This window comes from Cryptomeria japonica, chromosome 9 (assembly GCF_030272615.1).
Source record: "Cryptomeria japonica chromosome 9, Sugi_1.0, whole genome shotgun sequence".
NCBI classification, from domain to species: Eukaryota; Viridiplantae; Streptophyta; class Pinopsida; order Cupressales; family Cupressaceae; genus Cryptomeria; species Cryptomeria japonica.
Genome location: NC_081413.1, coordinates 663,555,756 through 663,569,382, shown reverse-complemented (window position 1 = coordinate 663,569,382; position 13,627 = coordinate 663,555,756). Strand labels below are relative to the sequence as shown.

General features: G+C 35.8%; 1 protein-coding gene across 1 annotated transcript in view; it reads right to left on the bottom strand.

The window, feature by feature from the left end:
* LOC131039489 (auxilin-related protein 1) overlaps window positions 1-8,268 on the bottom strand; it is a 58,714-nt gene extending 50,446 nt beyond the window's left edge. Inside the window, exons 1-6 of the mRNA XM_057972273.2 lie at window positions 7,324-8,268; window positions 1,801-3,433; window positions 1,531-1,669; window positions 1,289-1,386; window positions 1,047-1,112; window positions 509-598 (exon numbers count right to left, since the gene is read on the bottom strand). Of these exons, the coding sequence (XP_057828256.2) occupies window positions 509-598; window positions 1,047-1,112; window positions 1,289-1,386; window positions 1,531-1,669; window positions 1,801-3,433; window positions 7,324-7,949 (2,652 nt within the window). The 5' untranslated portion in view covers window positions 7,950-8,268. The remainder of the gene's footprint in view (window positions 1-508; window positions 599-1,046; window positions 1,113-1,288; window positions 1,387-1,530; window positions 1,670-1,800; window positions 3,434-7,323) is intronic.
* Window positions 8,269-13,627: the final 5,359 nt, after the last annotated feature.

The window sequence follows — 13,627 nt, the reverse complement described above, 5'->3', positions numbered from 1 at the left end:
TTTCTTTCTTGCCTAAATTGTATAGATGAACAAACAGACGTATAAAATACTGGCAGAAAATATCTTGATTCAATATAAGGGGAACCTTCTCAGAAATAGATCTAAATAAAATTGGAAGAGTAAACCAAACATATGTTCTCAAAAGAGGCATTTGAATCCCCGTGCAACTCATATGAACACCTTCAATCTCTAAGAAGAATCAACAAATCAGAGAATGGAGAGCTCTAATAACCTCATTCAAATCAAAACAAATGGTATATAAATATATACAGATATGTTTTACAAATATCAAAATAGGTTAACACAGCAACTAGTCATTTGAGTGCATAAATGTAGTTGGGAAGAAAAAAAATATCCATTGAAATATAGCTTAAACTTTTTCCCTCATCGAGGGTGCAAGAGAAATCATGAGAAGGAACACTTATATAACTCCCATATGCTTTGTCACCATACAATTTTAAAAAAATAGAAGGAAGAATTTTGAATTTGAGTCATTAATAAAACCTACATATTGCAATGTTGAAAGCAAAGCTCTTAAATTTCCCTCCTTCCCTGCCGCCCATCGTTTGATCTCAGCATCCAAAGTTTCAGAAAATCTCTGCAATGTAAAGAAAGTAACATGTTCATTTTCAAGTGTGTCACGAATTAAGATACAGTTGTACATTTTTTTTTTCAAATAACCAAGATCACTTATAAGTTTCTTTTTTTGGAAATCTCTTCCATACCCAAGGCATTCACTATTATTTCTACTTTCGAGAATTCATTTCCACACCAAATTCTTATGTCTTTCTGCAGCTTAATGGAAAAAACATCTACGGCTTCTATTATTTACAGAAGGCACTGGAATCTGAATCGTTTAAGTAGTAGTGCAGAATGAAGTCATCTACTATACAAAAATTAGCATTAACCTGCTGTTGAACTCTACCATAAGAAGGTGAGGAATACTTGGGAAAGAAGTTAGTGCTGCCATTTATCTTAAATTGATACCAAATAAGTTAAAATTAGTCATCATCTCATAGAATGTTGGAGAGAAATCAAGACTTTACATTTCTCTCAGCTTGATCTCTTTGAACTTGCATATCACGTTCATTCTTTTCAGCTAATGCTTTGACCTGAAAATGTAGGAAATAAGTATCAGATAAATAGCCAAACTAAATACACAATCGGTAAACAAATAATTTTCTTGAGCAAGTTGACATGCCAGAACATCATCTTTCATATGCAGTATTATAATTAAAGATCCTTAAAACAAATGCATATCTTCATGCTAATAGCCAGAATGTCATACAGTTCGTTCAAGGGTGCGTTGATGCCGTTCCAACCTAGCTCTCCTCCTCTCCTCGGTTTCTCCTTCAACCTCCTGAAACTCATCAGCTGATGGAGTGCCTTGAGAAGCAAACATTTATCTTGATAAGCATTCCAATATGGTAAGAGATAAAACCTGCTTTGGGTAAAGCTACAATATTGCAAACTGTAAATTCTTGGCACAAACAAATAAAATAAAGCAGCCATTCAAATCTTTTGTCTTACCAAAAAGAGATGTCCAATCATCAGTCATGTTTGCTGCAGAAGAAGCTTTCCTAATACCGGATGGAACCCCTGCAGATGTTTTCTGGGGTGCTTCACTAGAAAATCCTTTGTTTTGAGTTTGTGCATTAAAAAAAGCATCCTGCCAAAGAGTAAATCTCAGTCAAAGACTCGATGATGTACACGTTATTTTATTAACTACTTTAGTGAAAGCAACCACTATAGACTACAAAACAGTTACGTAATCACATAAATTATTTTAAGACATCTCACCGGAGTGGCTGGTCTTTGCCTAGGGGCACTACTAGGCCGAGCACCCATACTAAAGAAAGATTCAAGATCATTGTCATTTCTCATTTGCCTCTCTTTTGCTGCAGCAGCCCTCTCAGCTGATGCTCTTTCTGCAGCACGCTCTCGAACTTCGGCAGTGGCCCTCTCTACAGCAGCACGCTCTGCTCTAAGTCTCACCTCTGCTGTAGCTCTCTCTACAGCTGCTCTCTCTGCTCTTTCCTTTGCCTCTGCAGCTGCTCTTTCCCTTGCCTCTGCAGCTGCTCTTTCTGCCCGTTCTCTTGCCTCTGCAGCTGCCCTTTCCCTAGCCTCAGCCGCTGCCCTTTCCCTTGCCTCTGCAGCTGCTTTCTCTACAACTGCTCTCTGTGCTCTTTCTCGTGCTTCAGTAGCTGCCCTCTCACGAGCCTCTCTGGTTGCCCTCTCAACTGCAGCTCTTTGTGCTTTTTCACGAGCTTCAATACCTGCTCTCTCACGAGCCTCCTTTGTTGCCCTTTCCACAGCAATTTTGTTTCTCTCTCTCTCCTTTTCTGTTCTAAGCCTTTCTCTTTCTCGTTCCTCCTTTTCTCTCTCCTCTCTCTCACGAGCCTCCCGAGCTACCCTTGCCACCCTTTCCTTTTCTTCACGCTCGGCAACCTCTTCCACTGGTCTTTCTTCTCTCTCTTGCCTTTCACTTTGCCTGGCCTTGACCATATCTTCTTCCTTTTCCTTCTCTCTCACTTTCTTGGCCGTTTTTAGTTTTGCTTCAGCCTTGTCCATGGCTTCCTTCATTGCAGCTGCTGCTGAATTGCTGCCAATGTCTTCTTCAAATGATGATATACCTTCTTTCTGTTGAGCATAACCTTGAGACCTACCCATGGCAAACTCTTCGAGTTCGTCAATTGAAGAAATCACAGATGGTTTCTCAGAACCAAATGCTTCTCTATATGATTTTGAGGGTCCCTGCTTGATCACTAAAGGAGGAGGTAACCTTGATGGTGGTGGGGCTGATGTAGGTTGTGTAAAAAGTTGAATGTCATCTACAGTGATCCATCTATCATAGACAATCTCTGAACTGTCATTAGGCTTTCCAGGTGAAGAAGCCTCCTTCGAATTCAGGTTACTAGAAAATGTAGAATCTTCATGCAAAGAATGTTTATTGGTATCTGAAGTAGATTTTATAGAAGCATCAGCAATGCCACTTGGTATATCAAAATCTGCCATAGGGTCACTTGAATATATCTTGGCATGATTTTTCTCTAGGTTATTTGCTGAGGCTATCTTTGGAGATTTGCTTTCCACAGCCTCTCTGCTATCCTTAGTTCGAGGAGGACTCGAGATTCGATCTGTCTTCAATGGGCTTTGGTCTTTGCCAAAATTATTGATGGGAGATGAGGCTAGGGGAACTGATTGAGAAAAGCCATCAAAGATATCATCAATTCCAATAGTTCCATTGGTGGAACTTTTTCTGTCATTCATACTAGCAGACTCAGTTGGCATACCAAATTCTTCAAGAGGATCATGAAATGTAGCTGAAGATGCATTTGAGGAAAAAGAATCTGCTTCTAAAACTACAAAAGGATCAGTTGCAGGCTTCTGGGAAGAATCAGAGGGCTGTTGGAACTTAGTCTTGGCTGTGCCCCTGCAACAAAGACCAAAGTTATTTGCCTAAGATGACTTCTTTCATCAAAACATTCTATGAGTGTCCTACACACAGGCATTAAACCAGCATATGTTAAATCCATGATTAAACATTTAAAATATAAACGAACTCTGCTCAAATTATGTACCAATAGGATCCCTGTTATAACCTTTAATTTGAAGTAGCCATCATCGACTGGAAAAAGGGTAAACTAGAGAAAATTATACTTGACTCGGAAACTGGAATATTGAAAATGAAAATTAGATCAACAATATTGACAAAATCAAATCTTAAATCTTTATTAAGTTCAAATAAAAAATCGAAGTTATTAATAAGAGTAAGTCCAAGTATTACAAAGAATTTATTGAGTCTACTCTGATTATTTTCCAACATTGTGAGCTTGAAAAACCAAATGCATATTGTTAAAACAAGCACTTATGCCCGTAACCTGCACAGTAACACTGGTTGTTGGACTAGCCCAAAAACACACTAACAAAGTTGAAGATGAATATCATAATTTACCCCACACAATAATGTAAGAAACAAATTCATCTAACTCGATAACTCAAACAATATTCAAGAACTTCTAGCAAACAAGAACCAAATGGATATTGTTAAAACAAGCACTTATGCCCGTGACCTACACAGTAACACTGGTTGTTGGACTAGCCCAAAAACACACTAATAAAGTTGAAGATGAACATCATAATTTACCCCACACAAAATAATGTAAGATACAAATTCATCTAACTTGATAACTCAAACAATATTCAATAACTTCTCGATACAAGAACCAAGTCAACTTGGGTACTTTATTCATTTCCACCATGTTCAAATATAGAAATGACAGTCAAAAGGAATTAGTCTCATTTCTATTTAATCCATCTAAATATGAATGACTACTATCTTATATTTCTTCTTCCTTTGTAGGCCATTCCTGACACATAATAGCCCAAAAGGATCAAGGACAAACGTAAATATAAAGACCAATTACAAAGATGACATTTCCAACTATGCAGAGTTGCACAACGTGGGTGATTGGTGGGATGGCAATAACAGCAATTCTAATGACACATTGTATAATTAAGTCAAAAGTCATACCAAATTCATCAACTGAATGATTATTTCACTAGGTCCTATAGACCGTATATAGCATCTTATATTTGTTTACAGGTCCATGGATCATAGTTTTTGTGCTGCATATTATGGGTTTGTACTTACAATAGTCACACTATTCTGCCTATAGGACTCTTCTGCATTTATTCCAATTTGATATTAGAGACATTTTCATTGCTTTCATTTCTTGGAATTTCCAAGCTATCTTGAGATCTATCTATGGCATTCCACAAATAGACCGAGCTGAAAAGATGCACCTATTTCATAGACCTCAAATATAAGCAATTAAATTAAACAACACAGCAATCACTGCATAACTGCATGAATGATGTACTTTACGAGATGAATGAACACCGTGAATATAAATGTTGTAAATTTGTAATAGCATCTACTGGCTAGTGCATGAATAATTTGAGAAAAAAAGTAGAGTAGCTCATTGAAATAAAAGCTATAAGTGGTACTTTCTGCATCAAGGTTCCTCAAATCGAAATAGAGAATAAAACAAAAACCAAGAGTCTATATCTATTCTACATAACTGCAAGAAAATTCTTGATTCCAGAACCCTGACAACTATTTCTTCAAGTATATTCAAATATTTGATCTATGTATTCTATTCTGATTGACAAAATTCACATTCATCAACTTATGTAGCTACCACAGATACATAGATGGAAAATATATTACATATTCAGCTCAAAAGTATGGAAGAGAACTAATATTTCAGTGAAATTAATTTTCTGAAACTAATTTGGCAACCAAAATGTGATCAAAAGTGATTTTCTAATACAAATATAAATTAGAATTCATTTATCTGAAGAGATGATAATTGGTTTCAAGAAAAAAAATTGTTCACGAGTACCATCAAACATATCTAGAAGAAAAAAACGGAGATCACATTTTCCTCTTCAATTCTATTAATATTATTTTACCTGTCAAAAAAATGGTGGGAATTTGTGTCCATAACTGTAGCGAGCTTCCAACTATTCAGCATTTTGAACTAAATTTTAGTTGAGAAGATTGAAGCAAATTTATAATTTATAAAAAAATATTGTCCAGATTTGAGAGTTTATTTGTTCATTACTGTCAACATGCCTTGCTTTCTCAAAACATTTGGGCTAAAGCTCAATTCAAATGAGAATTTAAACAACTTTAGAAGTAACAAAATAAAATGTTAAATTTTGGGAGAGTATTTGTCCATACTGTCAGAAGGCATAATTGATCAAAATCTTAGAACCAAATTTCAATGACTTGAACAAATTCCAAATCTCACCAAAAGAAATTGTTCAGATATGGCAACATGTCTATCCATAACCATCTCCACTGTCCAGGCTTGATTTGTCAAAACAATTTATCAAAATTTGACACAGAGGAAGATCAAAAAGATTTTCAAAGTTTGATAAAACATCCTTCAAATTCTGGAGATTATTTGTCCATAACTGTCAAAATGATTGATTGATGATAATATATGACACAAAAGTTCACAAATTCTACAGCACATTTGTTTCAAAAGCTGTTTATTTCTGTGCTTATAAAACTTGAATTATCAAACAAAAAAAGTGGATAAAACATTCACTTTAAAATAAGATCAACTCAAATTTGTTTTCGTCTTATTTTAAATTGAAAGTCAAATCAAATTTTAACTAAAATCTTGATCAAACTCGAAAGGTCATTTCTCCATGGCTGTCCCAAAGCTCTAAATTTTTTAAAATATTGATTCGACTTTCATTTTAAAATAAGACTGAAAATAAATCTAGAAGTAAGAAAGAAAAAAATTGCTCGAATTTGTGAGCTAAATATTGGAATTAATTCAGCAGGAAGATTGGGAAAAAAAAAAATATTTAACAAAATTGAAAAAAAAAATCAAGTTTACAGGCATCAACATTGTTCAAACCTTGGAGTTTATTAGTCTATAATAGTCATATAGCTAAATTTGTCAAGAAAAATTATCCAAATTAGATGTCACCTAAAAGTTTGATCAAATCTGAGAGTTTCTTGACCATATCTGTCATAAAACTTTGATTTGTCAAAAAAAAATGCAACTTCCATGTAATAGAAGATTGAGCTGAATTCTAGATGTCAGAATTAAGAAAGTTGCCTAAATTGGTGAGCAGGGAATTTTAGGTAATATTTATTTCAGCAAATATATTTAGTAGGAACGATTTTTCTATTAAATTACGAACTGGTCGTACATTTGTCCATAACCATGATAATGCTTGTCTTAACAAAAGTTTTAAGCTGAATTGCAATTCAGAGGAAGAAGAAGAGGTATTTTAAAGCTTAGAAACAAATATTTACAAATTTCACCATTAATCTGTTCACAGCTATTAAAGATTTGAAAGTTTCACAATCCATGTACAGAAAAGAAAAGAACATCTAAAATGAAATGTGTAAAGAGGGGCAATATATCAATGCTTCAGATCACACTTAGTAGACCAAAATCCTATCCAAAATAAAATTGCGACGGATTTTGAATCTACAGATACATTTGCTCGATTATAGTGTGTATTTGACTCCGACAGCGATAAGACTTTAATTCATAAGGCAGTTTGATCCAATTTCGAATCTTATGCCGATTGCAGCAGATTTTATACTTCACAAGAGAAAAAAGGTCAAAGAAGAAAAGCGCTTGTCTATTATCGAGTATGACTACCCATTATTTCTCTGAAAATTTGAACCGATTTTTGATCCAGAAGAATTGTAGAAAGTATGAAATATCCAAAATAAGAAATGAAAGAGCTAAAATAATGTTGGGGACAGCATATGTATCTGCATACCGTGGTTCAGCAGGCTCACTCTTCCCAAACCCTGGCAGCAAATCATCAAATGCCGAATTTCCCTTCGCAGGAGGGGAAGGACTACGAGGTTTAGCAGCCGGTTCCTTGGCGCTGAACCCACCGAGCAGATCATCAAACGAATCACGCCCAGGGCTAGCAGCAGATCCTCCAACGCTGGCAAAAACATCATCGTATGGCATCGTATTTGAGCTCTTCACTCCCTGTACGCCGCCAAAGATATCATCGTCATAACGCGGGGCACCAGATAGAGGGGCCGATGAGGGTTTTGTGGGAGAAGAAAAGCTCTGAAAAATGTCATTGTAGCCCATGGTCGAATGGCTGGTTTTCGGCTGTGCAGGCCCGCTAAAGACATCATCGTAGACCGCACTAAAATCGGTGTCACTGCTATTGTACGTACTTGTGCCCTGATTTGCTGTCGTGCTGAAAATATCATCGACAGGGTTTAATGAGGGAGAAGATTTTTTGTTGTTATAATTGTTCAACCCTCCGACTGTGTTAAAATTGAAACTAAAACTGCTGGTGGTTGTGTTTAGGCTCTTGCTTGATCCCATTGGAGCGGATTTGCCCTGCGGCCTGAGGCCATAGTCGCGCAATATGTCTTCCATGCGTTATTTTCCTAGATCTGGCGCTCCGATGGCCTCAACAGGTCTCCAGATCGAACCCCTTTGTTGCAGCGATTTTGAGCTGCAGAACGGCTCAAATTCAACGAAATCGAAGTCGTTGGGAAGAGGAAAACGAAAAGAATCGGAGAAAATTGGAAAATCTGCAGGATTTCGAAAAATTCCCTGAAAATTTTGTCCGATTCAAGACTCGATTTAAATCGTGCTGTCGTCTGGAATGGCCTTTTTTTTAATTAAAGCCCAGGCCGAATTCCACTTTGAAAGCAAGATCGACAAAAGAAAATATAAAAAGTTTAATTATAATGTTTTTTTAAATGGATAAAAAAAACAAATATATTTGCCCAGTATTTTCTGATATTCAATAATTGATTTTTACTGTAGTAAACGCGTGAATTTTCAGGGGAAAAGTTGGGTGAACGTAGAAGACATTTTCACTGACAAACGAGTGGGACTTCACGGCGTGGGGCCCAGCGCTTGTTGAGCTGTGAAAATTAAAAATTTTATTTAATTATTTCGTTTGAACAGTGTTCAAAAGTCGCTTTAGGTTGGGTGATTTTAATTTTAAATAGTGGTAACCATGGTTGAACTCAACGTGTAGCTTGGTGACCAGGTCTAATCTTGGGTGGAAATTAGTTTATGTGGGGTTCTTTGGTTAAAGCATACTTGTCTAGACAATTTAAGGAATTTAATGGGTCTATTCCTTCACATTTCAATTAAAAATCAAAATATCTTTATAAAAAATTTATGTATATTCTTATCTATATGGTATTTTTAAAGTAAGAAGTGTATACTTTACATTTTTCCTTTTATATTCTTTTGTGGAGATGATTTAAGTATATAATTTTAACAAATGATTTTAATAAAGTTGGTGTTTTTATTAACATTGAATTTAGATTGGCTCTCAAAATTATCATTGTATCCTAGCAAAAAGCATTTTTAGGTATCAAGTTATAGTTTCCTCTCTTTTGGGATCAAAATCGTTGTTATGGTGTTGACATAACCAAAACTACATATGCGGTTTTTGACTCACTTTTTTAATATTCAAATTTAATAATGGACTCAAATTAACCCCTTCCAACAGGTCATTATTCATTGTATCACACACAAAAGCATTTGAATTGTGCACTAGAATAAGAATAAAACTACAATGCCCTTATGTCACATAATCATCAATCAATATGGAATCCACCCATCATCAAGACAACCTCGAGAGATCTATCTATCATGAGGTATCAACTTGAATTCATTGCTTGGTCACTTACATCAACCATATTAGCTTTTGGGTCAACAAACAACACAACCCTAGTCCTTGCAATATTCATTGAATTGCATTCTGTTGCATCAAGTTTCAAGTCTCAATCACCTAGCAACATCAATGATATCAGATTTCCACGATCCATAATTGATTTGCTACAAGATTTATGGATTAGATTGTGTAATAGTTTTTGCATCAAGATTTCGGATCACACTCTGTGATCCATCATCGGGATGAAAGAGAGTTAAGGAACATCACAATTGCATCATTGTCATTTGTATTTGTCGGTTGTTGTTACCTTATATTGTTATTAAAACTATTAAATTGATCAACAAGGCTTAACTAACGTAAAAATCGTAACATAGCAAGTTCTAACACTATTGCTCAACTACCGAGTTCTTCATCATAAGTGTGGGTAAAAATGAAGCTTTATTGCAAGTGTTAAAGATGTAATGACCTTAGCTTCAAAATTGCACAAAATGTTAGATACCACATATATTAGGTAAAAACTACAATTATGGGAATCAAGGTTGTAAATGTAAAACTAACCCAATTTTATCCATAGTTTCAAAATCAGTAGACCACAATTATCTCAAATCTAGCATTAGATTTCAAGCAGCCATCATCAAGAGCATGTCTTTTGGTCTCCTCTTCATCGACATCAAGGTACGTGTTTACTTTTTATTGTTTTATTATTATTTCATATCTAATAAGGTATGTGCTTCAATCTCAACTTTTTATGTAGGTTTGTTTGCTTTTCTTTATTTATTTATTACTTTGTCGTGGATTTTCTATAGAGAATTATTATATTTTCATACATAAAATGGCTAGCTTGACCATTGAATTATTATAGGGTTTTAAATTTCATCCTATTTCTAAAATGATAGCTCTAAGTGCTTGCATCTTTTGTTTCATATATAATTGGCATTGATTAGGGTTTGGACTCACTCTCCTATCATTTCTTGTTTTGCCTCTTATCATAGCTTTCACTATAGATTTTATTATTCTTTGTTTTAGGGTTTTCATCATGTATTCATTGTGGATTACATATATAACGGATGGAAATGGAATAGGTGCATTCACAAGTTAAGCCTTGTAAACTAGGAAATAACCTAACTTTCCAACCAAAACATTGAAAGGAAGGGAGATCTCAGTTGATCCAGTGTAAAGGATTGAATGTAAATCAAGTTCTTCTTCCTTGGTGGAGTTGAAATTGATTTGAATGTATTTTAATGCTAGATCTAGGGTTAATGATGAAGAGTTGACATGAAACAATAGCAAGCTATAGATATGGAATGCAGACACAAGGTTAAGTAGAAGCAGAAGAGATAGAAGAGCGCTTGTGACAGCATGTTTGGCCTAAAAATGTGAGACCGTGTGGCAATTTTTGTCCCAATCCCTTATGTCAGATATGGATATCCATAGACTGGAATATTTCAAAATCAAGATGTCACATAGAATGTTCTCAGAAGCTCATTGAAAATTCCTAGGATCATGGCAAATTTTTCATCCTGGTCCTTTGATTTTCACCCCTACAAAACTCATATCTAATTGTTGTCGTCTCCTCCATCAGAATCTCCATTTATCGCTCTTGAATTTATTGCTTGCACACAAAAAGAAGGAAAATGTTGTTGTTGATGGGGGTTTGCCTTAGGCCAAACTAAAAGTTTGGACTTAACCCTTGAATTGAATTGAGATGTAATGGAAATGTTGAAGTAAAAACTTATCTTTTGAGGATAAGGCTAGATCTAAACTTAAAATGTTTGAATTGGAATGTGATACCTTGATGAATCTTGTACTGGATTCTTTGTGCCAAGGTTGAAAATGTCATGTAGGATGCCTTCGTAAAGCCTTGATCATGGATGCCATCGTAAATGCTCGAAATTTGAACTTTGACCTGTCCTTCACTACCTTGATGATGCTTGATTGCTTGCTCACTTGAATTTGCAAAACTACAATTGAGAGATCGATAAAGGTTGATAATAGAGAGACCCCAACGAGGGGGGTTAGGCTTGCTTTTACACCTAACTACACAACATATGTTTGAAATTTTGGGGCAGGCCAACACCAGGAAAATGTTTCCCTGCCTCCAAGATGTGATTGTTGTGGGGTCTAAATTTGGGCCCCTTTTGGGAGGACCATGGTGCCTAGGGTGTCTTGGTCATAGGACTGGAGCGCCCAAGGCATCCTGGTCCTACCATTAGGATCTAGATTTGAACAAAGTCCCACTCAAGTGTAGAAATGTTTAATTTAGGTGGGTGTGAACAGAATCAAAATATTATCAGTGCATAGGAGGACAAAACATAAAAATGAGACCTAGGTGCAGATGAAATTGTGCAAGGATACAATTTATGATGCTACATCTAGCCCCCACTTTAGCAAGAGTATGAGCCTACACTCAAACTCTTGGTAAAGTACAAAGTAGCATTGAAAAACTTTCATCAAGACATTAAAGAGGCAAGACACGGCAAACCCTCGAGGACTTAGGATCTTATCAATTTAATATCAAGATAAAAGGAACAACACATGAAGAGAAAATAAATCATGACTATGTTGGCCTACTAAGGCTTATGCTTACTATGAGTCATGTTGAGAAGAGAAAAATTGAATTGAAAAATTGGTGCAAAAAATCACAAAGCAAAAGGCTCAGTTTGCAAATTAATTTGGATAAGTGAATTGAATCAACTGCATAATGGGTACTACAACATGTACCAAACACATCATAGTGTGTGATCAAAAGTTTACAAACCAAATCTTGTGGTGTGTGCACAAATTGTGACAATGAGTAGAGAGTATGCCCCCATGTTAAAGCGGTTGTGTGTGCCTTATCAAGAGAAATTTCTTTAAGGTAGTATACAACCATTTGAAAGACAAGCATGTTGCCACAATTATATGCCCCCAAGCAAGGACAAGTCAAGGGAAATGGTAGCAAAAATAATGAGAAAGCACATAAGGAATCCACTAACTAGGGTCAATATGCACTTTTTCTAAATTATGTATATTAATTATAATTGAATTGAATTGACCTCATCCCCCAAAGGTAGTGGAACTATGAGCACAATGGAAGAAGAGCGCATAAGATGAGAAAACATATCTTTTTGGGTCAACATCGTAGAGACCAAAAAGAGATATCAATGCTTTGCATCGTCCCCAAGAAGACAACACGAAGACACATATATTAACAATAGCACATGTATGACATAACATTAATACAACATATAGAAGAACTGAAATACAAATAGAGGATTGTCATGAAAGATTATCGACTTCTTTATTACCTTATACTAACGAACAAGCAAGGGTCATCCAAAGAGAGCCTAACTTAACATAAAGACATATCAAGCAACACATCATGGAGGAAGTGCATTACATACAAGTAAATACATATAAGAATCTACAACATAGATGAAGCTAGTCAAGCGAATCATCAGCCTCCCAATCTTGCTTAACATTGCTCAAGGATGGTGGACAAGATGCAAGAGGAGAAACAACAGGCATGGTAGATGGAGCTACTACAAGTTCCAAACAAGGACCATACTCCGATGATGATTCACTTTGTCTGTCACTAGGAGCTAGGATTAATGCTTTTAAAAATCTCGAAGAAAGTTTGTGATTAATCTCAAAAACCTCACACATATCATCACAATCATTAGGATCAACATTGTTAGCATGAACAACATCATCATTCATATCATCATCTAAATTAATCATAATAGGATTTTTCACATGTAAAGGAAAAGAACCATCATTTTGCATAGACAATCTTAATTTCTGACATGGTGGATTGAGTTTAACTTCCTCCCTAGAGTTAGGCGAAGGTTGGAAAAATGGGAACAAGTCAACATTTGGTGTCTTCGGGGAGAAAATTGTTTGGGAAGCAAGTTCACAAGCCTTGGCACATCATCTATGTCAGTGTTCTCTCACACAACAATTTCTCTTAATTTGACTTGAAACTTGCAAAGGTTAGGGATCAATCAACGTAGGCTTCTTTTCTACCCTTGTAGGGGGGGGAACAAAAGGTACCTCGCTAGGTTGAGAGATACAAGATGTTGGGTGTTTTCCTTTGTATGATGTAGGGGGTGGAACCTAAAGATATAAGGGAGGAATAGAAGGTGTAGGAAGAAGTCCTTATCTAGGATGAGGAGGAGGAATATCCATAGGTGAAGGTATACTCAAGGCTAATATCATCTTTCTTTTCCATTTTTGGTAAGATAAGAAAAGAGCATCACTTCGAGGTTGTAAAGGTTCAAGTTCTTTAGGCTAAAAGTAATCAAGTGTGAAATTTCCATGTCTTGTTGTGGGTTGGTAAAGGCTATGATTGATTGTGATAATTTTCCCATTATGAGGGAACTTCTAATACTTATGGATGATAGAAGGGATAGCTTGCATGGAAGAGACCTGAGGTTGT